This window comes from Equus caballus, chromosome 17 (genome assembly GCF_041296265.1).
Source record: "Equus caballus isolate H_3958 breed thoroughbred chromosome 17, TB-T2T, whole genome shotgun sequence".
Taxonomy (NCBI): Eukaryota; Metazoa; Chordata; class Mammalia; order Perissodactyla; family Equidae; genus Equus; species Equus caballus.
In genome coordinates this window covers 95602428-95628109 of record NC_091700.1, presented here as the reverse complement: position 1 = coordinate 95628109, position 25682 = coordinate 95602428, and the positions used below count along the sequence as shown (strand labels likewise).

General features: G+C 37.6%; 1 protein-coding gene across 2 annotated transcripts in view; it reads left to right on the top strand.

Annotated features, from left to right (window-relative positions):
• The window catches only part of NALF1 (NALCN channel auxiliary factor 1), a 613526-nt gene extending 593199 nt beyond the window's left edge, over positions 1–20327 (top strand). Inside the window, exons 3-4 of one of the 2 annotated variants that reach the window (XM_005601335.4) lie at positions 16379–16424; positions 18113–20327. In XM_005601335.4, coding sequence (XP_005601392.1) covers positions 16379–16401 — 23 coding nt within the window. In that variant the 3' untranslated portion in view covers positions 16402–16424; positions 18113–20327. The remainder of the gene's footprint in view (positions 1–16378; positions 16425–18112) is intronic. The other variant, XM_070240462.1, reaches the window with a different exon arrangement.
• The last annotated feature ends 5355 nt before the right edge of the window (positions 20328–25682 follow it).

Sequence of the window (25682 nt, the reverse complement as noted above, 5' to 3'; positions counted from 1 at the left end):
GATGAAAACAATATAGGGAATTTATTTTGATAAAACATAAAAACTTTATTCTTTTGGTAGACTACTCAAAGAAAAAAGCCTTTTGTAATTTTTTTTTTGTCAAGAGTAGACAAAAAGTTTAGGAAAATTATCTTTTTAAGAAAGAGGAGACCAAGTTTTAATTTTGTACCAGTTTACTTTTGACATTAAAACTTATTTACTTAATTGGATTTACTTTAATCTTAGCCAACTTGACCAGGCATAAAATTCCTCAGGGTTTTACTTTTGTAAAACTTTGTCACTTACTTTTTTATACTTAGACTTTGTCCCAGGTTTCCTTTCTTTCCTTCTAGTACTTTAGGACAAATTAATGTTTTTTTAACCCAACAAGCAAAAATACTTTTATTTTTTACACCTTTTTACTGAAAACATTATTTTCCTTGTATACAGAGACTTTTTCTTATGAATTTTTAATACCTTTAATTACATATATTAATTAGAATTTTTAACTCTTAGAAACCTTAATTTCTAAGTAAAAACCAATTAAGCAATTATAAACTTTTCTTTACATTAGCATTCTGTGGCTTGACAAATTTGCAAATACCTTCTATAATTTTTAGAAATGTTACTTTATAGTAATAAAACAAGAAGTGTGTATATTAACAGATGCAAACACTTTTTAGTTTCTCTGTAATAAGAAGCCAAAAGTAGATAAACTTAGACATGCTCAGCAATAACGTTTCAATGTTCCAGTCTATCTGAAAATGACCCAGATACTCAACAGATTTTGTAATTTAACTTAACTTAGTAAAAACTCTAAAGTTTTAAGTTGTCAAAAAGATTTTGGGAGCTGTTTTTTTAAGTACACAAACCATAAAACATAATTATTGTACTTAAAACGTCTTACCCAGTTTTAACAATTATGTGTTAATTACTTTTAAAACTTCATGTGACATTAAAGAAGTTGGCCATCATCTTAAGTTGAGTACAGACATCATAACACATAATTATTGTTGAAAGATTTCTCTAAGAACGTTTATCCTTTTACATTTATTTAGTTTATCTGTTTCTCAACAATTGTATTTAGATTGTCTATAGAAACCTCATGAGACATTAAACAAAATCAGCTGTTATACTGAGTTATTAGTTTTGCTGATAAATCTTGTAACTGAGATAACATGAGCTTATTTGACCGGGAAACCCAGGCTGCTGATAATGCCGAGGATGTGTCTATTTTAAGTCAAAACAGCAAACATAAACAGGCTTTTATTTACCAAGGATCATTTTATATCATGTTAAATAACTTTGCCTTTTAGAAGATTTTGCATATGAATCAAAGACTGCATTTCCTTATGAGAGATTTTGAATCCCCTCTTTTAAGGGTGACCACTGAGGTGGACTCATCTGACACAGAGCTTCCCCAGAATGGCCATTAGAATTCCAAATTGTCTCGAAGGTTTACTTATTTTCCCTTGTTTAATTTTACATCAGGAATTTCGGGGGAGTTGAAGTGGTGAATCTTAGGGAGAGAAGAGAGAGAGGCAGATTTGGCTTCGGTAGCTGGCATGTTTAATTATTTAATCATTTTTTTCTTAAAGAGGCAGTAAAGTATTTCTGATTTTATTAGAAGCCTCAAAAGATTAAAACAGGCTTCCTGTTGTTGTAGCTGGCTTTTTCCAATTGCATACATCAGTTTGGGTGAACTGAAATTGCCCTGTTTGGGCCATTATAAAGTGAGATCTCCTTTTGCACATTTAACAACACAGCCTGAAGGGTGGATTTATATGCTCTTACAATATCAGGCAGGTCAAAGATTCCCAAATGAGACATAATGTTTATTCCCATGACATAATCTATAATACAATCAGGCAAAAGAGATGTAATTATTTTACATAAAGTCCATTTAAATATACGAATTTTTATAAAGCTTTATCTTAATTTTACCAACTCTTCTATTTCCAATGATAACTTATACTAGAATTCCATTAAGAAGTTTTGGTATTACAGCATCGTGCAGGGGAAGCATGCCCAGGTAGACATAACATCTATTCCCAAAGAAAACATCCAGGCAAAGTTGACATAACCTCTTCATATAATATTAGCTTAAATGCTTTAATCTTTATAGTTTTATGAACCTGAGTAGCCTAACTGTTGCCCCAAACAATTGTTGGTCAGGTTTCTCCCTGTGATTTCTGCTTCCTGACTTTTTCAATTTTTTCAAACTGGGGTGAATAGAACAGGTTTGTCTGATGTCCTTTAATGTTGGGGGGCCAATAAGGGGCTCCTTTTAACCCATTTAGCCTTAGACAGTATTTTATTAAAACCTTTGTTTTAACTTTATTTCTATCTGTTCTATTTATCCCATTTTCCTTTTTAATAACTAGTTAAAGATTTTCATCCTGTTGGGATGAGTCCTGTGACTCTTCTCTTTCTGATTTCTCTTTGTTAACTCAATGTTTTCATTAGCATCTGTCAAACCACAAGAAGAAGCTGAGACCCCAAGTTTGATTAAGTTTTTAAGACTAGTCATTGTATTTTCCTTTTAATTTAGTCTTTTCATAGGTACCAATAAAACAGCTGTTTATGATGAGAGCTCCCTGAAAATTTTCCAACTTAAAGATCTATTGTTTGGCCATTTTCTCTCTGGAGTTTAAAGAATATTGTGGCCATATGGTGTTACAAAAGAAAATCATCCCTTATTAGACATTGGCTTATGACTGTAATTAGACCATCTACTCAGAATTAACCCCAATGGGCTCTGCTTGGGGACAGACAGCATGCTTCCCATTCCAATACACAGACCCAGACACAGAAAAGCCAGACACCAGTGAACTGGTTCCCAGATTTAGGGTAGAAAGTCCTACAACTGTTCCCACTCTGAATGTGTGCAGATGGGCCCTCTGCGAATGGGAAGGACCCCAGATGGTGCCTCCATGAATGGAAGGGACCCCAGAGGAGGGGAAGGAAGTTCACAGGCGTCCTCGAGGCGACTTACTCTATTTTAGGATCTGTCAACTCCCCAGAACGAAGAACAAACAAGCAAACAAACAAATCCAGAATCTGTTCCTTGCCAAAAATGTGCCTAGAGTCAGCAGTGCCGAGCCAGACGCAAAAGAACTGGAGACAGTCCCTAGGGCAAGTCACCTAGGCAGCTGCCAGACTGCTTCCCGAGAAATCCCAGTTTGCCTGGGGCCGCAGAGCCATGGGCAAGAGCCTCCTGGCTGGCTCGCCAGACTGCTACCACCTACAAACATAGGTTCTTTACCTGCCACACAAGAGGGGCCAAATAAGAACTGGAATGCTAGGCTTATGGCAAGGAAAGTGTTTTTATTTCAGATGACATCAGCTGGAAGACAAGAGTGAGCCCCCACATTTGTCTCATTTCATCTCTTCTCTCTGAAAGAGGGGAGGTGAGGGGTTTTGAAGGTTTGTGAGGAATGTGTCTGCTTGTAGAGAGGCGGGGGGAGTCAGTGGCCTTGCTGGTCAGAGCTTTCCCACCAGCCTGCGTTAGGCCTTGGGGCACTGTTAGCAGGGAGGAGGAAATAATAAGGAACCCAGGTGGGTGACCTTGGCCAGTTGTGTCCATGGCAGATAGTGGATTCTGGAGCCAGGGAGCCAGGGAGTAAACAGGGAAAGAGAGCTTTGGTTTTAATCCCATATATGCTGGGTTTAATGTAGGGGAACTGATATCAGGGCCGGCATCACAATATCTTTGTAATTCCCTTCTGAAAATTGTTGATTTGGTTTTTTAATTTGAATGTTCTACTTTAAATGTGGAAACTACTGGAAATCAATTGAATTCAAATCGGACAAACATGGTGGCAAATAATTCTAATTAATATTATTTTGTTAAATTGAACACTAATTCTAAAATATTGAGACTGATTTTCTTATCTGGTCCACAAACTGTTCTAATATATTTGCTTTTCTTTAGAGTCAGAGTATTACCAACTTAAGTTTTGTCATTTGTTTTGAGTAAAAACATTTTGATTAAAATCACAACTGTTTCTGTTCACTTTCAATGTTTCAAAAACTGCTGCATCAAATTAGGAAAATAATTTTCCCCTAACTCATTGAAAAGAAAGCACATTGTTGAAGTCAGGGTCTACTTATGAGGTGTTTACATGCCTTGAAGTCATTAACGCGTGTCTGTGTATGCATGAGTGTACACAGACTTTGGGGTAGGTTTGAACATATTCTGTGATTACAGAGAAAGTCTAATTTCTCTTTTGGAAAGAAAAGCAGGAAATATTCATACTCTAAGTACATTGATGGATCAAAGCATTAGCAAAACTGTCTCTTCAATTACAACTCATGGTTGGAGATATAACAGCCATGGAATTATTTATATAGTTTCCTGTTTTCAAGGATATTTCTTTCGCAGAGTCATAGTTACCAAGGATTTCCAAATTAGAAATGACACTGATTTACAATATGTAAGCCCCATTGTGCCACCTCACAGAGAAAAATAACAAAAATAAATAGAAGTAGAACATAATAGGTAATGTTCCTAACAAGGATCATACAATTTTCTTCATATGGCTTCTTGGGCAATGATGCTGAACTAACTAGCGCTCAATGTGAAGTCACAGAAACATCCATAAGAATCCAATTTTTTCACATCCTCCTGTAATGTAGATTCACATGACACACTTAAACAAATGTCTCTGAATTCTTGAAATGTACTTCATGAAATTCCTTAAACACTCCTCCCATCTGTGACAGCAATCCAACCAGAAATGTGAGAGCATCTTGAAACAATGACTGATCCACGGTGGAAGAGAAGGAGTTGAGATCTCTATTCCTTTCTCAGATGACTCTTATAAGCTCCACTCGGAGGTCCTGGTACTTGGTAACTTATCAGAGTAAGAGAGAGGAACAGGAGTCTTTCTGTCCCAAAAGTACCCACTTCCTTGAACCCTGAACTGCTTTCATGCTTTGCACAGATGCAAACAGCTGCACTACAGTGCACTGACTTCTCCTCCAGGAATCCCTATGGCTTTTCTCCCCGCCATACTGTAATGTCTTCATGAAGACAACCATATTTGGTGAGAATGTATTTTCTTTGTCCATTAATTTTTTTTCTATTTTCTTAGAATAAATTTTTCATAATTAAAAAAATCACTGCAACCATTTTGGGGAAAATAACAATGTGAAATGTGATATTTGACAGCATGTGTTAAGTTTCTGCTTAGGCTGTATTCTCTCTGGCTGCAGACAGTCTTTGTTCTTCTAGTAAAATCCTGGACGACTTTAGGACCCATCGTGGAGGAAATTTTCTGCTTAACTTTAAGACATTTCAAATGCCCAATTTATCCCTCAACTTAGCTCATGGCCTTGATGAATGAGTGAATTCTCTGTAGAAGGTCTCTGCCATTTTAATATGGGCCTTTGTTTTCATTTCGTTTAGTATCCTTTTCAGTTTTTAGAGCAATCTACGTTCCATCTAATGTGCAGTTAGCTTTCAGCTCTGATTGGTCTTTACATAACCAGATATTTGTATGGCCCATTCTTGAGAGTGTCTATATCAATTTTCTTCCTGATACATGTACTTATATTTCACTATTAGGTTACATCTATGTGTTTTGTCATCTAATACATTTAATTCATTGAAACATTCTCTTACAGATCAAAGTATTAGTGCATTATTCCTTGGTTCCCTCCACTCATCAAACAAATACTTATTGTTCTTTTGGAGACAACCTGGTAGGTGTTTAAAGTACCAGGATGGAGTGGAGGCAACTAGAAGAAAAGTTATATGCTACTACTAACCTTAGTTAGATGCAAGAGTGATGCTAGCGTTTGTTCATCATACAGATCTGATATATCTACCTCTCGGAAAAAACTGATCTTTTTCAAACATATACCTTAATTACTTAAAATTTACCCTTGCTTTAAAAAGGTACTATAGAAATTATAAATATATAGACATTCATAAGTTTAATTCTTTTTGCAGATGGTCACTATGATTTGGACTTTTTTTCTGGATTTCTTAGCTTGACTTATCACTTTATATTGTTTTATCAGCCCAATTATAAAATAACCCTAGAAAATTAGCAAAGTCTCTAGAGATCATTTATTTTATTATTTGTACCTTAAAAAAAAGTGGACACTATTTGCATACCAGTGCTGAATTTGTATTTTTTTGTAGGTTATTTCTACATGAATTCTAGGTTATATTCATGTGAAATCACTATTGTAGCAAATGTAGAATGAAGAGATATTAAAGGTGAAACACTGATTTCAAAAACTATTTTATGTAACACTAAAGAGTTACATGATGGCAAAAGTTGTCTGGGTAATGAGAAAACTATTGCATTTAAGTATGGTGTGAATTCTGGTTCAAGCTGGCAAGCTGAAGCCAAAAAATTTTACTTCCCCTCTGTCTCTAAATCTTATTGAAATTTAAGTAAAAACTACAAAATGAGATACATTCATAGAAGCAATAAAACCTAGAAAGTGGGACACTACTAAAATGGAGACTTAAAAAAGTATTTATAGAAGAGAAAAGTCAAATGCAGGACTTTAGAACACAGCCAGAATTGGGAGAGCCTTCAGAGCAGGGTCTAAGACCACAGCGGGAGTGGGAACCATACCCCCAACAGGACCTTCTGATGATCGTGGTTTGTTTTCAGGATGCAAGGAGAGCAGGAGAACAAAACCACCAGCAATTCCCTGGTGGGTTAAAGACTGTCAGCAGACATCGAGCCAACTGGCTATCACCATTCCTATCTATGCAATGGTGGCGTTTGCCCACAAAAAACAGAATCCACTTTCTAAAGACATTGAATGAGCTACCGAGATGGATGTGAGGAAGACTTCTTATTTATTAGTGACTTTTGGGAGTAGGGGAAGGGAGCCACAATTTGTCTACTTCATCTCCATTCACTCACCCTAAGGAGAATGCTACCTCTTGAAGAGACTTGACAATTGGAGGCAACAAGACATAAAAATGTTACAGGGAAGGACCAGGATCCACCCAATATAAGATTTTTGGAGAAAACCACACAAAACAAGCATACAAAGATGAAAGAGGGGAGAGGAATTGATTATCAAAGTAATGCTCTAAGGACTTTCTCCAGAGTGGAAGAAAACCATAGTTTCAGATTGAAAGGGCTCAACAGAAGAAACTATAAAGAAATCACACGTAGACATATCTTCTTGAAGTTTTACAATATGGGAGATACAAGGAATATCCAAAGAGATTTCATAGAAGAGAATGCACCCAAGCTTTCAGTGAAATGAGAAGAATGTTAACATCAGTGCAGCAGGCAGGATTTTGGCTTCCATGATTTCTCCCTGGATATTATGCCTGTGAACAAGCTACAATAAAAGGCAAAAGGACTTTGCACATGGAATTAAGATTTCCAATCAGCTGACCTTAAATTAGGGAGATTATCCTGGATTACTCAGGTGGGCCCAATGTAATCACAGAAGGGTTGTCCAGAAAGATGGGGCTGAAGGAGAGATCATGGAAATGGGAAGGATTTCATGGGAAGGATTCAACCTACTATTGCTAGAAGAAAAAGGCCATGAGCCAGAGGCAGTACGTGGCCTCTAGAAGCTGAGAATTTGCAGTCAACAGCCAGCAAGAAAACAGGGATCTCAGTACTACAGCCACAAAAAACTGAATTCTGCTAACCTCCTAAATCAGCCCAGATAATCAAGGCCAACACCTTGATTTCTGCCTCATGAAACCCAGAGTAGAGAAATCAGTCAAACCAACCCAGGCTTCTGATGTACACAACTGTGAGATAATAAACGCATGCCATTTTAAGCCACTATGTCTCCAACCAGTTTTTACAGCAACAAAGAAAAACAAATACGGATTTTGGTACCAGAAGAGGGATGCTGCTGTAACAGTACCTAAAAATGTGGAAGTGACTGTCGAACCAGACAGTGGTGGAAATTGGAAGAATTTTGAGGAGCAGGATAGAAAAAGACCAGATTGCCTTGAACAGGATGTTAGTAGAGTTACGGGCATTAAAGACTGCGAGGAGGGTTCAGAAAGGAATGAGGAACCTGTCGATGAAAATTGGAAACATGTTATATGGTATCAGAAAGCTTAGCAGAATTGTGCCCTGCAGTTAGAGGAAAGGCGGAGATTTTAAGTGATTATGTTCGCTCTATAGCTGCAGAGATTTTCCAGCCAAGTGTTCAACATGTAACCTGTTCTTTTCTTGCTGCTTACAGTAAAATTCAAAAGGAGAGAGAGAAATGGAGAGAAGAAATGTTAAACAACAAGAATCCAGGATTTGATGATTTGGGAAAATCTTACTTTTCCAAGATGGCAAAAGATAAAAAATTTGCTATCAGGAGAGAGTACTCTAGAGAAAATAAAACAGAACAGAACTGAGGGTGTGACTGTGCAACCATTGCTAACACCTCCGAAAGTTTGATAGGTCAGAGTACTAAGTTATTACACAAACGACTCTTTGAGGAGATTAAACTTGTGACTCGTAGATTCGCTCAGCCATGGAGCAGTAGCTAAAACTTGAGAGGAGATTATCTAGGAAAGATCTGTGGAGGAGCTTCTTCTTTAATGGAGTGAATCCTTGTGACGTAGACAAGAATTTTACAAAGTTGTTGAGAATGTTATATCAGCAAAACCCCGCCAGCTTGGACTGAAAGGACAGAGGCAGGATGAAATGAAGACCTTTGTTCCCCCAAATTTTACTGGTGGGAAACATGCTCATATGAAATTCCTCAGCTGCAAATACATGCTAATTTTCATTAAGAAAGAAGGATAAGTCAGCAGGTGGAGCTGAGACCCACAGAGGATCATTCCCAGGAAACCAAATGGAGTTTGTGCAGCTGGACTTTACGATTGATTCACACCAGTTACCGTTTTTTCCCTTCCATTTTCTCCCTTTTTGAAGCAGAATGTCTGCAACTATTAGCCTATATCTGTCTCACCGTTGTATGTTGAGAGCAGCTAACTTGCTTTCTAGTTTCACAGAGGGAGAGGAACTTTGTTCTGGGATGGATTATGCCCAGAGTCACATCCGTACCTCATTTAGGTGATTTAGAGAATGAGATTTGGGGATTTTGAACTGATGAGATTTAGAGATTTCTGCATTTGGAGTTGGTGCTGTATAGGGTGGAGACTTTTGGAACTTGGGATGAGGCATGGATGTGAATCTTTGGGAGCCAGAGGGCGGAGGAGTGTGGTAGACTGAATGATGCCCCCCTCCTCCCTAACATGCTCATGCCTCAATTCCCAGAACCTGTGAATGCATCGCATGGCAAAAGGGATTTTGCAGCTATGATTAAGGTTATGGACATTGAGATGCAGAAATTATCCTGAATTATCAGAGTGAGCCCATTCTAATCACATGAGCCCTGTAAAGCACAGAAAAAGGGAGAGGCTTGTCAGAGAGATATACTATAAGAAGTAGTAAAGATGAGACAGAAGGAGTGGTCAGAGAGATTAGACGAATGAGAAAGACTCTATGTGCCATTTTTGCTGGCTTTGAAGATGGAGAAAAGGGCCATGAGCCAAGGAGTGGGGACGAACAGCCTCTAGAAGCTAAGAGCTAGCCAGCCAACAGGATGCAAAGAAATCAGGATCTCAGTCCTATAAGCACAGAGAACCAAATTCCGCAAACAAACTGAATGGATTTAGAAGTGAATTCTTCCCTAGAGGCTCTGGAAAGGAGCTCAGTTCTGCTAACATCTTGATTTTGGCCTTGTGAACACAAAGCAAAGAAACCAGTAACCCTCCTAGACTTCTCACTTACAGAGCTGCCAGTAAATAAATGAGTGATGTTTTAGGCTGCTAAATTTGTGGTAATTTGTTACAACATCAACAGGAAACAAATACAATCAGAATTTTCACCCACAACACCGTACATTAGGACATGATAAAGTAATGCCTCCAAAGTTATTAGAATAAAAAGATTGTGAATCTAGGGTCCTACACCTGGGCAAAGTATCTTTCCAATGGGAGAATGAAGTTTGTTTGTTTAAATTAAATATGTACACTCTTGAAAGTTTACCTTCCACATATCCTATCTGAAAAATTATTTAAAGTTTTACTTTAGTAGAAAAAAGAATAATCCAAGAAAAAGGCCAATATAGATTCTCAATGTTGGTGGTAGATTGAAAATAAATCATAAGATAACACCTGCGTCACAAAAAGTAATGTGTTCATACTAGAACATTGAAATTGATATAATTATGAAATTGGATGAGTTAGTGACATAAGGATGAAGGTGTAATATTTTTTCCAACTATATAAAAAGTAACAGACTACTGGAATCTCAGAAAAAAAATGTGCAAGAGAATCATGAGACAAAGAGAAAACGACCTAAAATTTTCATGATTTTTACGAATTGATGAAGTATAAAAAATGATCATCTATTTTCTGTAATGTTTAAAATATTTTGAATAATATTCCTATAATGAAATGGGATTAAATGACTTTAAGGATTTTTTTTTACTTTCAATTTTCAAAATTAACATACAGAATAAAAATACATAGGAAAATGTAACTGTAGATTTTGAACGGAAGCAACGGCTGGCCAAATTTGGGAATTAATGGGATAGGAGAAAATTATAGTCATATTAATGTACTCAGCTTTCTCAGTTGAGAATAATTAGATATGATTTAAAATCACTACATTAAGAAGTAGATGTATGAATATGTTGTTTAGAGTTGTAAAGGTAATCACTCCCAACATAAAAACAAGCAAACAAAAAAGCAAAACAGAAACCATCAAAAAATTGTATTGGCTTGTGCCATCCCCCAACGACCTCATCTAAACTTGATTAAGCCTCTTAAGACCCTATTTTCAAATAAAGTCACTTTCTGAGGTGCTAGGACTAAGGTCTTTAACATATCTTTTAGGGGGGGACTCAACTCAACCTTTAACACACAGAAAATGAAAAATGGGGTCTAATAAAATATACCTTACATGAAAGAAGGAAAACAGAGTTTAAGAGGCAGAATGAAAGCATGTATTTGAGAAAAGTTACTACAAGGGTAATTTTAGACAGCATCTGTTCTCAATAAAATTCAAGGACATTTAGACCCTTTAAAACAACGGGAAGAGTGAAAAGGGAATTTGGCTGGAAAGCAGGCAAACACAACGTTAGATTTGGATTAAAAAAAGTGAGAAAGAAAATATTAGGGCCAGCCAGGTGGCACAGCAGTAAAGTTCGCATCCTCCCCTTCAGTGGTCCAGGGTTCGCCGGTTCAGATTCCTCGAGCGGACCTACACAGCACTTATCAAGACATGCTGTGGCAGGCATCCCACATATAAAACAGAGGAAGAGGGGCATAGATGTCAACTTAGGGCCAATCTTTCTCATCAAAAAGAGGAGGATTGACAGCTGATGTTAGCTCAGGGCTAATCTTCCTCAAAAAAAAAAAAAAAATATTCCAGGCAACAAAAACAATTTACAGATAGGCAACAACAAAAAAATTGCAGATATGTTATATATGTTTGGTATCAACCATAGAGAGATGGGAATAAGCCAGAGGACAAACTTGAAGAATGCAGGGGCAAAGTTCACGGTGAAGACCAAGAACAAAAATATTGAGGAATGTGATAAATTGAAAACATATGAAATTGAAGAAAGAAATAATAGGAAATATCTTTCTTGAGCTTAGCGGCACTCTTGTTGATAAATTAAAGTGATTCTTCCCATTCTGGCAAAATTAAGGAAATTAGATTAAATCCCAAACATTCTTGACTTTTGAGAATGAAGTAAATATCCTACAAGCTTCAAGGGGGAAAATATGATACTTGACTAGGAATAAAAACACTGAAGTCACATTTCTCTTTCAAAAAGAGTGGACTAACATGCGCATCTATGTTTGTTATATGGGAATCTTTCTCTAGCATGGCTGGGTGGACCGGCATGGATGAGCAAAACATGCCAAGTAGATTTGCTTCCCCAGGAGTGTGCCATTGGAACCCAGCAATCTCTGTCAGTCTCTGATGGTGTTGAACTGAGAGAGGAAAATGGGGAAGTCATGTATGCCCATAGGCAGGAAAAGGCAGCAAAGCCTTGCCTGCAAGAGAGAGAGAGAAATGAGAGAGGTGTGCAGCAGGAAACAGATTATAGTGCTGTCTCTCCACCCAGATGGAGAGCGCACCCGATTCTGATGGCCCCACAGTCCCGAAGTTCTGTTCTTCATGTTGCCCGGTGTGCTCTCGGCCTTCCGTTTCATGAAATAGGCTTGAATTTTTCTAATATTCCTCCCACCATCTGTTCTTGGTCTTTTGTTTGTTGGTTGGTTGGTTTTCACTTAAATTAGCTCCAGTGGATTTTTCTTAACTGCAACCAAGTAATCCTTGAAAAAAGTAGGTATAAAACAATATACAAATACTATTAATCATTACTGGGAGGTAAGATATAAAATGTTAGTAATTTGACAATAAATGAGTTTAAAACATTGATTGTAGCCAAAAAATGATGCAGGATAAGGAGTTGATGGAAGCAAAATTTTGTTACTTTTATCATTAATGTTCCTAATAATTAGACAAATTTGGTTCAAGTGTGTGTAATTTTTTAAATGATAAGTTCTAGTAGAATAAAGAGCATGCATTTAACAAATTATGGAAACTCTATAACTATATGTATAATATACATGCATATTATATTCATATTACATATATAATCTCACTTGGTAATATATACGCAAAATTGAAAATAAATACTACCAAATCAAGTAAAGGAATAACAATGTAAAGTACAATCTCACATACTAAATATAATTTTATATATGAAATCTATGAATTATATGTACACAGTGTATGTGTATGAATGTGCATCTGTATTAATAAAAAAGTTTGGAAAAATGAATTCCAGCAATTTCCTCTTCATTCTTTTTTCATCCTAATAAAGTCAGATTTTGGGTGGTTTTCCCCGTTCTTTTTACTTTACTATTTTCCAAACTTTTGTATTCAGAAAGATATTGTAAAGTATATTACTTACTAGTTCAAATATTTGAAAAATTACTCTCATATAGTCCTGGACTTAAAGATAGCAAAAGATAAATTAGTGAGATAATGAAGGATTATATTTAAATAATATCATGTGTTTATTTTAAGGATTTCCTTAGAATATTTGATTTTCCTGTACTTAGGTAATCTTTATAATGACTGTACCAGAATAATTGTTTTGAGCTATGAAAAATAAAGTTTTTCTGTGAGCGGCTTAAATTAATTGAAAACAGAAAATGAATTTGAAATAAATATTCTTTACAGCTTTTCCTAATAATAAATTCTAATTCTACTACTTATCCCAACTTATAATAGGAATAATTAATATTATGTGAGATTTTACTATCTGCCAGGCACTGTTCTAAACAGTTTCTGTGTGTTAGTCAATCCTCAAAAACATACTCCATGAGGTTGGTACTATAAGATAGAATGATAATTGCTATTATTATTATTATTCAATGTCAAATACCAGGTAATGATTCATTCAATGATTCATTAGAAATTGCAAATAGAACATTTTGTAAGCAAAATGTAACAGAAAAATATTTCATTAACAGAAAATGCTTTTTTCCTTTCCTAACTCCAATCACTTATATGTTTGTGCAATGAGGTTATTGTTTGAGAAATTCTTTATTGTCATTTGGGAATCTGTTCTTACAGTTCTCTCGAATGATAAGGAAGAGTTAACCGGCAAAGGTGGGCTTCCCCGGGAGGCCTGTCTGTGTGCGGTGGTCTATGGGGAAGGACTCTGGGTCCACCTGTGAGGGAGTCAGGGCAGGAGGCCTCCGCAGAGGGGAAATATCTGGAGCTGAGATGGCCCTTCCCAGATGCCCTCATTATTGGAGGCGGCTGCCTAAGGGCAGAGAAACCTTGGGCAAGACTGCTCTCTCCAGCCTCGGGAAGCTTCTGGGGAAACACTGAGGCAGGATCCACCTGCAGGCAGCCTTACTAGCTGGAGGAGCGAGTCAGAGATCAGGGCAGAGCGGAGTGGTGTAGAGAAAAGCACAGTACGGTTTTCTAGGGAGACCCAACAGAAAAGAAATTGTTTTTAGACATAAATCCAAAAGGATAGAAGAATGGATAAGGAGACAATAAACAAAAGAAATTGTTTTTAGACATAAATCCAAAAGGATAGAAGAATGGATGAGGAGACAATAAACAAAACCTTTTATAAACTGTAAAAAAAAATTGGTGCACACCAAAGGATTTATGGAAACCTAGAAAAATGAATGCTAAAGCAGCAGAGAGGAAATCAAGAGTCAGCCAGATCTACATCCAAGACTCTCTCCAGACTCAGGAATTGAGAGCATAAGGTACTTTGGAGGAGGCCTCAAATAAGGAGGACTGGGTGGAAAACTGTCCAAGAAACAGTGAGCGCTCCACAGCCCCTCCCTCCTTCTCCAATCTAGCAATTTCCTCTCCCTCCCCCAGGGATAGTTGTTGGCATATTTCTTTGTGGGAAGGGGACTATTTTTTGGAGATGGTTGGAGAAAGTTGTTGGACTGGGTGACACCAGGAGGAGTTAAGTTAGGGGGACCAAAACAGGGATTAAATGAACGTATGCACACTGAAGACTGAGACACCGCCAGGCACAGCCCCTTCTCCCGTGCAGCTCTCAGAAAACTGGCTGCCAGCCTTTGCCCGACAGATGGACTGGATATTTTCTGGGAAATCTGATCAACCTAAAGGAAGGAATTTTAAGTTTCTCCATCCAAACAGTTCAGACAGGTCATCCTACAGTGCAGCTCACAGCCCACAACCCTCCTTAGGCGCCCAGATTCCAATACTTTTTAATATGCACAGACAATCAAGAATGTGCAGGCTTCCCACGTAAAAAATAAGAGACAAACAAACAAAGAAGAAACAAATGATTTGGAGAAAACAGCGTCTATGCAGAGAGGAAATAAAACACGACAAAGAGAAGTGCTGCAAATATCTCAGAGCGAAAAATGAAGATATTGCAACTACGATATGAGAACAGTCACTTCAAAAAAACCCATCATTCAGAGGATGTAAAAGAATTCCTGGAAATTAAAATGTGATAGAAAGGAAAGAAAAACTCAATAAAACAAATCCTCCAGAAAGCAAAGCAAAGGGATGAAGTGATATAAAGCAGCAGAGGTGAGATGAGAAAATTAGAGGACGGGTCCAGTGGCCCAACAACTAAATGTGGGCGTGATGCTCAAATAAATCTGAAGGACGAGAATTTATAAACTAGAATTCCACACTCAGCCAGAGAATCAATTAAATATCAGGTAGAATAAACACATTTTTAGGCATACAGCATCTCGGAAATTCACTCCCATGAGCTTTTCTGTATGAAGATACTAGATGTTGTGGTCCAGCAAGATGAGAAAGGATGCATAGGATACAGGAAACAGGAAATGCACAGGAGTGAGGCAGCAAGCATCCCCAAGAGGATGGTTCATTGGGGTTTTCAGGCTGGTAGCTGGGCGACAGGCATAAAAGCAACCAGTCCAGATGGTGAAGGACTCCAGGAGATGTTTCTTTGGGAAGATAAAACTGACAGAACTCCTGATTCCACCGAAACAACTAGCAAAGTATTTGGGGCTGAATTAGTAAGTACGTAGAAAACCATAAGGGAATTATTAGCTCTTGGAAAAACAGAGCAGGACAAGAACAGAAAACTACAGTTTACTGCATGTCTCAATTAAGAACTGTTCTTACAACATCCTAATAAAGGGAACGCTGAGTATTGAACTTACAAGCATGGAAGAGTCGGGGAGGCGGGAGGGGGGCGGGAGAAGGAGAACAATGAGTTTTTTATCCTCTCATGTCCAAGGGGAAAGTCTATAGATGATGATAAAAAATGAAAAATCAAGAAAAGTGGAAAAGATTTCTTACAGAAATGGAGCTGAATACAGAAACAGCTAAAAGAGGTTTAAGTGTTTGCTTCTGAGAAAGAAAAATTGGGGATGGGGCAGGTGGAGGAATTTTGTTTTGTTTTGTAAAATATCCTGTGGAATTATTTGATTGTTAATAGACATGCATGTATAACTCTGAATAAAAACTCTTATTAACGAGAAGGACAAGGAAAAAAGAAGGAGTATTAATTTTGCCAGTCAAAAAGAAGAGTGCATTTACTGGCCTGAATGAACTGCCTTATTCCTTCTGAAATGACTTAAGTTACAAATCAGCAAGATAGCTGCTGAGCACCTTGGGAAGAGCTTCTCGTTCGAGTGACATCGTTGCACATATTCTATTAACATTCTAAAATGTTGACCTAAATGACTTTTAGATTTCTATTCTTATAATATTAACTATAAACTCTCTTCTTTGTAGAATATAATTTTGGAAAACATATACTTCAATAAATGATTAGTCTTCCAGTGAGGTATCTTTTATAAAAAAAAGAAAATATCTTACAGTAAAAATGTCGGAGCTGCAGACCTCATTAATTCAGTTTTTTTTCATATTCTACCTAGGCGAAGGTGAAGTTTACCTTTGAATGCCTAAGAAGAAATGAATATTGTAAGCATCATTATAAGGATATCTTGGTTACTTCTTTCAAAGAAACTGAAGATTGCAGTGTATAATATATTATTTAAGAGATTCTTTTTTATTAAACAAATATATATTGAGTTTGTTCATGTAATAAATGCTTGCTAAGTATCTATTTTGTTCAGGCTTTCTGCTACAAATTGGGAATGCAAAGCTGAAAATATATAGTTCTTGCTTTTAAGTTGACAGGTGAGTAAGGAAATTGACACGAAAATGAGCAATTGTGATTAAAAGAAAAGATGGTAATTGCTCTATTGAAGAGTTACACAAAATGCAGCAGCAGCCCAGAAGAGTGAGTATAGACAGACTTCACACAGGGAATTTCATGTGAGCTGAACTTGAAGGATAAATGGGAGTTAGGTCTATGAGTTGATAGAGAAAATTCCAGGAAGGAAAAGCTTGGGGTAGTGGTACAGATGTGGGTGAAAGTATCGTGAATGAGTCTGGAGAGGGAGGAAAGTATATTTTAGATTTTATTATTTAGGTAGAGGCAACGAAACACTATTAACAGCTATGGTCATTAACAGTAGCCAAATTTTTCAAGTTATTTCTCTGTGCTAGACACTGAGCCTAGCACTTTATATACAAAATCATATTTAATCCTTACCACTACTCCATCCCTATTTTTAAGTTTTTTCAAGCTTGAAAATAACATAACAAAAAGTGTGTAGAAACTACATTCTAACACTTGTGAGCAAATGTTTCAGTCAAGTAGAAAAAAAGGTACAAAATGGCTTATGCAACTACATAAAACATTATATATAATATAGCAAGATAAAAGGTTGGAAAGATTATAAATAGCCAGTTGTGTTATTCTTTTTACCATGTTGAAAGTTGCCAAAATATCCATTTATCAATTTTAAAATAAGAACAATAGGTATTTTTAGAGGAAGAAGGGATAAAGAGAAAAGATTCTGTGAGGAGAGAAGAAACAGAAAAGAGAATCAGAGAGAGCGAGATAGACAGCTGGTACTGAAAGGCACTGCTAGAGAACAGGGTGGAAGGGGAGAAGACCAAGAACAGAGAGACTCCTCCTGCAGAGGTCCAGACAAAACAGGCTAAAGGCTTCCATTCAGATAGCCATCAATAGAATAGCCAATGGAAGAATAAGAGAAATATGTGGAAACTAAATCAATGCAAGTAGTTATGCCTACTCACCAACAAAGGGAGATATGAGACATGGTGAGGTCTACTAAAGGTAGTGACTTGCAAACACGGTTCCGATAGCTACGATATTATGATTGGTTGGTTATTTCGCTTAGCAGAACTAGTTAATGTTACTTGATGCATGAATTAATCACATTCTTGTTAAAGAAGAAGGATGGTTGAATGTCCTTGGTCACCAAGTTGATCCAGAACCTCAGGTTCTGATTTCGGCCTAATGAAATCTCTTATTCTGTAGTCATCACAACCCAGAACATTCATGGTATGACCACCAGGAATAGAAAAAGAACACATTAAGGAAATTAAAAGTCCTGGTTTGAGAGCATGGTTGACTACTGATTCAAATTGTATTGACTTGACTTTCCTTTACGAAACGTTTAGTTGCTTGTAACAACTTGTGGCTCAGGGTGTTCAAGTAGCAGCCTCACTCTACTATGAGCTCCACCCCCGGGGTCTTCCTCTCCTTTTAATGGTTCACTTTCTTCGTCCTACAGGGCTCTACGAAACCTTTCTAACCAATGATGAACCAGAATGCTGTGATGTCAGGAGAGAGGAGCAATCAAACAACCCATCCAAAGGGACGGTGGAAAAAAGTGGCTCCTGTCACAGGACGTCGCTCACAGTTTCATCAGCAACAAGACTGTGCAACAGCAGACTCAAACTCTGTGTTCTCGTACTGATTCTCTTACATACAGTTCTCACGGCCTCGGCAGCACAGAACACGACGGCGCTGAGCTTCGGCGGCATCAACACGCTGGACGAAGGCTCGACTAACGAGGACTAGCGGGAGGACAAAGCGTCCCGGGGCGCAGCTGGCCCACCATGACGACGCAGCTGCTGTCAGATGCCACAGAGACGGGGTGCCTTTACCCTCCAGTCGCTTCTTGCAAGGCCTTTAGGGTAAAATTTAAAAAGATGGGCCTGAATCCAAACGAGGACACAAACACAGCTTTTTATTGACTAAAAGGCTGTAAAGTGACTTAAATTTCTCACACCATTTTATACACTGTGTTTTAATGTTTGGAGGTTTTATTTGCTTTCCTTTTGATTTGGGTTTACTTGTTTGTTTATTTTTTGCACTTGTTACTACAGGATTTATTTTTGGGGATGGTTTCTCAGAGGTAAACTAAGTCTTTTCACTGTCTCTCTCTCTATATTTCTAGTCATTGTGTGTGTTCATCAGATAGTGCTGTCTCTACGTCCTGTCAGTTTCTATTAGAGGAATGACTGCTATGACCTCACGGTATAGCAAAAAACAACAACAACAAAAAAATCATAAAAGAGAAAAAAGACAAAAAAAAGAAAACAACAGAAAACGAAAACAAAAAAATTCCCTAACTCTCCTCTTCCCTATGGAACCGACGCCCTCCCGGCCCCTCCTCCCCGGCCCTCATCTCTCCCCTCAGCAGACAACATCGCTTGCTTCTGTCTGTGTAGCCACAGTGAATGGGTGTGCACGCTCTGGGGGCCTCTGAGCCGCTGTTGCACAAACCCGCAACGGAGCCGAACGAGGGGGGTCCGTTTTAGCTGAACAAGTGCTCTCCATAATAGATGGAATCAGACAGTTAACACATTTTTATGTTGAAGACAAAATAAAAGCAAAGAAAACTACCATGAACTATGTTGCTCCGGCTCCCATTCCCCCAGGCCCAGTCCTTTCTCGCTGGTCAGGTGGCTTGGAGCGAACGCCCAGCCTCAGGATGTGAAGAGGTAGGAAGTCCTTGCTGGGAGACTGCAGCGGGCTCTCATTGCATTTCAGTTCTGTTGCAGTAATGCAGGAGCACATTTTGGCCACTGTAATGGGAACAAAGAGACTGAGGACACAGATCTGGATTTCTTTTGCCTCCTTTATTGTTGTGGAGATCGTAGAGATGCTCAAACACCTACCCTATACAGAATATATACAGTTTCACCCCAGTAATTCCCCAACATATTGTTTTAAATTATTCCAGGTATAAAATGTATGCAATTCTGCATTATCACAAGAGAAGAACTTCTTTAAAAAAAAAAAAAATAGATTAGCCATTTTCATTCAAGTGCAAAAACTTTATCATTCTAACATGCTCTAGATAGTTGAAGAAAAGAGGAGAAATCTGAGCGCTCTGTTTGTATGTTTTCTTTTTGTGGAAACATTTCACCTGCTGAGTGTCTATGAATTTGCTTTCTAAAAAAGGCTTTTATGAGTTTACAGTAGAATCAGTGGAAGGAAGAGTTAATAAGGGCTGTTTTTAAAAAAACAAACAACAAAATGAATAATTAAAAAAAATCACTTTACATTCCTTCCTATTCTCTAACTACACTGGGAAGTGCACTTCAGAGATGTTTGTTGTGTAGCTGGGAGATGAAGGAAAACCATAGAAAAGGTCCTCTTAGCGAACAAAATTTAGTTATTAACTTTATAGCTATGAAATTCCCCCAGGCATTCATTTTTGTTCAAACAAACTTTAATCTCTGCATCATACTTAACCCTGCGACATGCGTACAGTATGCATATTTTGTTTTGAATAAAAAAATGTTTTGTTCCAGTCTGTTAAGAATATTCAAAAAATAATAAAGGTATTGCTTAATAAAATTGCTAGAATTGTTTAGCAGTACATGCACAAATATTTTACTAGATTCTTTGTTTTAATAGTGTTTTGTTGAGACTGAAAATCCTAAAATGGTCTGCGCAAATACAAAAAACCACCAAAAATGCAAAATTCTCCAGTTTTTGTTCTTTTTCTAAATTTTTTTCATGCAAACGCAAACACACGTCCACACTTGTCTGTGTGCACACACATGCACCTAGTAGTTTTATGGAAATCCAATGCTATCTTGGGGGGCACAAGCGGGTGGGGAGTGGCTCAGGGGCGCTGAATTGCTGCAATTGTTAAGCACTGGTAGAGATGAGCATTTTTAAAACCTAACTAGTGTGGAGTGTAGATTTCAGCGGAGTGGCGGGGATGAGAGAAGTAGGGGACATTGACTGGAGGGTGGGAGGTGGGTGATGACTCAGGAGGAACAAGGTAGTAGGCGAGCTCTTATTCAACCAACCTCTCAATGACTTTAAGACAGATGTCCAGGAAAAAGTTTGTTACGACCTTTATCGACCTCTGCTGTGCAAAGGCCACTCCACTGTCCGCTTCTTCAATGTTCCTGCTGCTACTGTTCATGCCAGAGGCATTTCCATTCTTTCAGACAATGACACATCAACACGGTTGCAAGTTCCACCCACTCTGACTGGTATGACAAAAAGTTACTATTTCTAGACAATGGGCAAAGTGATGAAAAACAGGATCCCTCAACAAATAGGGTTTCGTTTTCTCTTCGTATCTTTTGCAACTTGTTCAAGCTCTTTTCCAGTCTGAGGGTTGGACGGTTCCACTTGCCCATGGTTCAGCTTTAGTTTGAAGAGGATGGCCGCCAAAAGAGGGAAAACAAAAGCCACCACTACTTTACATGAGAAGTAAGCCCTCCAAAAGACAATTTCACAAATTGGGAGAAACAATGCAGTCTTAGTTGTAAACAGGAAACTGTAATTTAGGTGAGGAAGGGAAGAGGAGTGAGTTCTTTCTCTCCAACAAGTCAACCAGCGTTGGAAAAGTCTGTAATTTTTTCTTGCCATATACATTTATTCTTATTATATGAGAATGATCTCGGTATTTATTATTGTAAGTGTGTAACTACTTCCCTATGATATTTCCACTGACACAGTGAAATAAAGAGCTTTTCCTAGATCAGCTAATGGATCCAGATAGGCAATGACTCCTTTACAAAGCCAGGAATCAGCCAGTGAGAATGCAAATCTCACTATACCCACTGATCCTTTGTAATGGTTTTCGTACTTGGTCAACGTGCTGGATATTGTGCCTGTATTAATTCTGACAGGAAAAATCCGGACCCTGCACCTTGGAAATCATCATCTTGTTCCATTTTTCTTGTAGTGGCTAGCCATTGCATAGTGGATAGTGAATTACAATGTTAAAAGAATTATTTCTGAAAGCAAATTGAAAACCAAGAGAATAATATTTTCCACAAATGTATGGAACAGATTTCCCTAGGTTTATTATTGTCTTTTTTCTGCAATAGAGAAATTCAAGCTTGTGGAATATATCGGTACTGAAAACCAATGTCAAATAATATAAGTGGAATTATGTGCTATTCCTCATTGCACTGACATTTGGTGATAAATTATATTGACTTTCTTTCATTAAAAAGATAGTATTGTTTCCCTCTCCCATAGACAGTAAGTGAAAGTTGTTCTTTTAAGTGACATCGTTACAAAAAAAGGAATTTAGTTTCTTACTGATGAATTGGTACCATTAAGTACTAGAACCCGTAGTCATTAAAATAAAAGAAGATAGGCAGACAGTAAGAGAAAAAGGAAGACAGAAAGAAAGATGGAAAGAAGGAAGGAAGACAAAAATGGGTTTTTATACGAATGAATAAGAATGTATTTTTGCCAGGAAAAAAAAATAAATGAAAGATTTAGTTGGGTTTCAGGTCCATGTGCCAAATATCTGAATTGGCAGGTGACATTTCCTATCTCGACAACATTAAAATATTGATCAGTTTGAGGGTTTTTTTCTATGTAACAATTAAATTTACAGTGTTCTTGCTACTGGAAGCCTTCAGTCAACACAGAAATGAAAGATGCCTCTTGTTTTTACTAGAACTGCAGACATGTATTTGATTATAAACACATGCATATGTATATATAAGGAGAAAGGGTTTTATATCTGTGGCATATCTCTGTGGTGATATACAGATATTTAATATATATGTATATACACTGCTTATAAGCAAAACTTTAAAAATTCTTCAGGCCATTACAACACACACACATAACATTATGATGAATGATTCCTATTACTTTTGCTAAAGTCTAAGCAGCATACTCATTTAAAAACCATACCTACTTTGATGTGGAAAACAGACTCTTAAACTGTCTCCGTCAATGAAGGAATAACTATTTTTAAATGACCAAAATCTTCTCCATCTTCCAGGCATTAATGATGTTTAGAACAAATTGAACATGACATGGTGGTATTGAGCAATAGTGAACAACAAGCCTTTAACTCAGAGGAAGGAAAAAACTGAGTGGAGCATAAAACACTATCTCCACAGCATTTGCAAAAAATATTAAACTGCTTCGAATTCTAGAATTCTCCAAATAGTGATAAAATGTATAGACAATCCTCTCAGCCTTGGAATAAAACTTAAGGCATGAAGCAAAATATGAAATACATTCTTGAGATACTTCAGGGCTGTGTCTACCTGACATAAAACGTTCAGATTAGAGTTAAACAGTCAGTCACCTGGCTAATTTATCCAAGGTCACACAGGTAAGTAGTATAAAGATGGAATCAGAACGACATCTGATTGCAAATTCCAAACACTGGCTCTGGAGCACAGTGAGATCCCTAGGTCTCAAACATACTTTGGGAACATCATTTATTTTCTCTAAATTCTAAGATACTTATAAAATCATTAAGTTCAGAGACTATTAAAAGAGCTATCCAATGTCATAGGACATGTTTGCCCACAATTTCATCTGGCTCCACTCCTTTGCTGTTCTTCTAGCTGATATTTTGGAAGGAAAGGAGAAGGGGTGAGGCAGGAACATCTTGATGAAACACCTAGCTAAGAAGTGGTGGTATTATAGGTTTTCAAATTTCTTTTTCACTGTAGCTAAGAGGCACAAGATCTTAGGGGCAAAGCCATGGTTTGAGTACCAGCTGTGACACCTCTTATGTGGCCCAGGGAAGCCAATGATATATTTGAACGTGATATCTCATGAAGGGAAAACACTTCTTGGGACAAACTTGAGGCTTTAATGAGATAAATAATATCGATGTGCCTAGACACAATGGGTGCTCAGGAACAGTTACTTGTGATCATTACTAATTCACAGGGTGAAACTATCTGCTTGCTTATGGGGCCTGCTCCTGCAGTCTTTCAGAGAGGCTGGATTGCATTGGGTTATCTCGTAATAACATATTTTTAGAAACACTTCGCATCTTTAATCTAGCAAACTGACCATCGAAGAACTTTCAACACAGTTTGAAAAGGCTTACATATATTACAGAATTAAAGTGAGCACTAAGGATTTTGAATGCAGACAGGATTTGTTTCCTTATATGTCTCTGCCCGAAAAAACACTGACGAAAAGCAAAAGTTAAAGAAGTCCATACAAATTGAGAGCTGCTTCCATATACAAGTGTGACTCGATCTAAAGTGGTCGTGGACATGATGATGCAAACTCAAAGTGGTTTCTAAAATACTCATGGATTTAAAAAAATAACTGTAAATCTTTAACGCCTCTGGATTTCGTAAACTAAAACACGCTAGTAAATTTAAACTTATTCAGCATGAATATGTCTAAACTGAATTCATATCTCTTCTGTCTTCAATTAATACTGTCATTTCCATGGAATGAAATCACAGTGAAAAACATTAGGAAGCCTGAGAAGTTTGTGATAAAGTCTAAGTAAATGGATTAAGCAGGACTCTGATTAACCTTATTTCACTAACTCTTCTCTCTCTTCCCATTCCATCCACCTCTCGCCCATCTCATGGTATTTTAATGTATTTGCATATATTTTACCCACTCCATATTTCTGAGTATAACATCTTCAAATGCTTTCAATTTACAACCTTAGTTAAAAGCCACCCTTTGGACATTGATCTACAGATCTAGGCTGCTGATCTGTGGCTATCGAGAGTGACTGTCTCTCCTAAAATCTCCAGCCCACTGCAGCAGGGGCTGCTTCAAGATTCCCGCCGTCTGAGTGCAAGCCAACCAGAAGGCCGTTTGTTCTGAAAAGCAAATTTCAACTCCTGTTCATTTCTCATTGACTATTTCACTGCAAAATAGATAATATAATGGAAGTGAAATTAAAGCAAAAGTTAAAGTTCTATGTGGATGTTAGAAAAAGTCTGAAATGAAGATTTTCTCCTTTTACTTATTCTCTATACTCTTCTCCTTTTCCTCTACATGACTTTTATTTCCATATCATGATAACCATGCTAATGTTTGCTTATCAAACATTGCTTATGAAACAATGTATCATATTTCCATTTTTCTTAGACTTGTTGATGGTGTGATATATTGAAAATAGAGTCAACTATATAAATACACATATATTATTGTTAAATTCTTTTTCTGAATTCACTCAAATACAATTTTCAAAAAATCTTTTTGTTTTTTAAAGATTGGCACCTGGACTAACAACTATTGCCAATGTTTTTTTTTTTTTTTTTCTGCTTTATCTCCCCAAACCCCCCCGGTACACAGTTGTATATCTTAGTTGCAGGTCTCTCTAGTTGTGGGATGTGGGACGCCACCTCAACGCGGCCTAACGAGTGGTGCCATGTCCGCGCCCAGGATCCGAACCCTGGGCCTCCGCAGTAGAGCACATGAACTCAACCACTCGGCCACGGAGCCAGCCCCTAAAAAAATATTTTTAAAGATTGGAGCCTGAGCTATCTGTTGCCAATCTTTTTTTTTCCCTCTTCTCCCCAAAACCCCCAGTACATATTCCAACTGTGAGTCCCTCTGGTTGTGCGTTTGTGGGATGCTGCCTCAGCATGGCCTGATGAGTGGTGCCATGTCTGCACCCAGGATTCAAACCTACAAAACCCTGGGCAGCTGAAGTGCAGCGCACGAACTTAACCACTCGGCCACAGAGTTGGCCCCCAAATACAATTTTTAAATGAATAGAACAAAAGTACTAATACCACTCAATTCTGAGAGACTAAGAATGATGTGAAAACAAATAAGTTTCACTCCACCATTATGTAGTACGCTAGGAGCTAGAGAAAGCCTTTATTTCTTAAATTGCAAATTTTAAAATCATCAAAATTTTAAATATTAAAAATACTAAGTAGGGGGCCAGCCTGGTGGTGTAGTGGTTAAATTCCCGTGCTCCACTTCAGTGGCCCAGGGTTTGCAGGTTTGGATCCTGGGTGTGGACTTCCCAACTGCTTGTCAAGCCATACTGTGGCAGTGTCCCACATGCAAAATAGAGGAAAATTGGCACAGATGTTAGCTCAGGACCAATCTTCCTCACCAAAAAAAAAAAA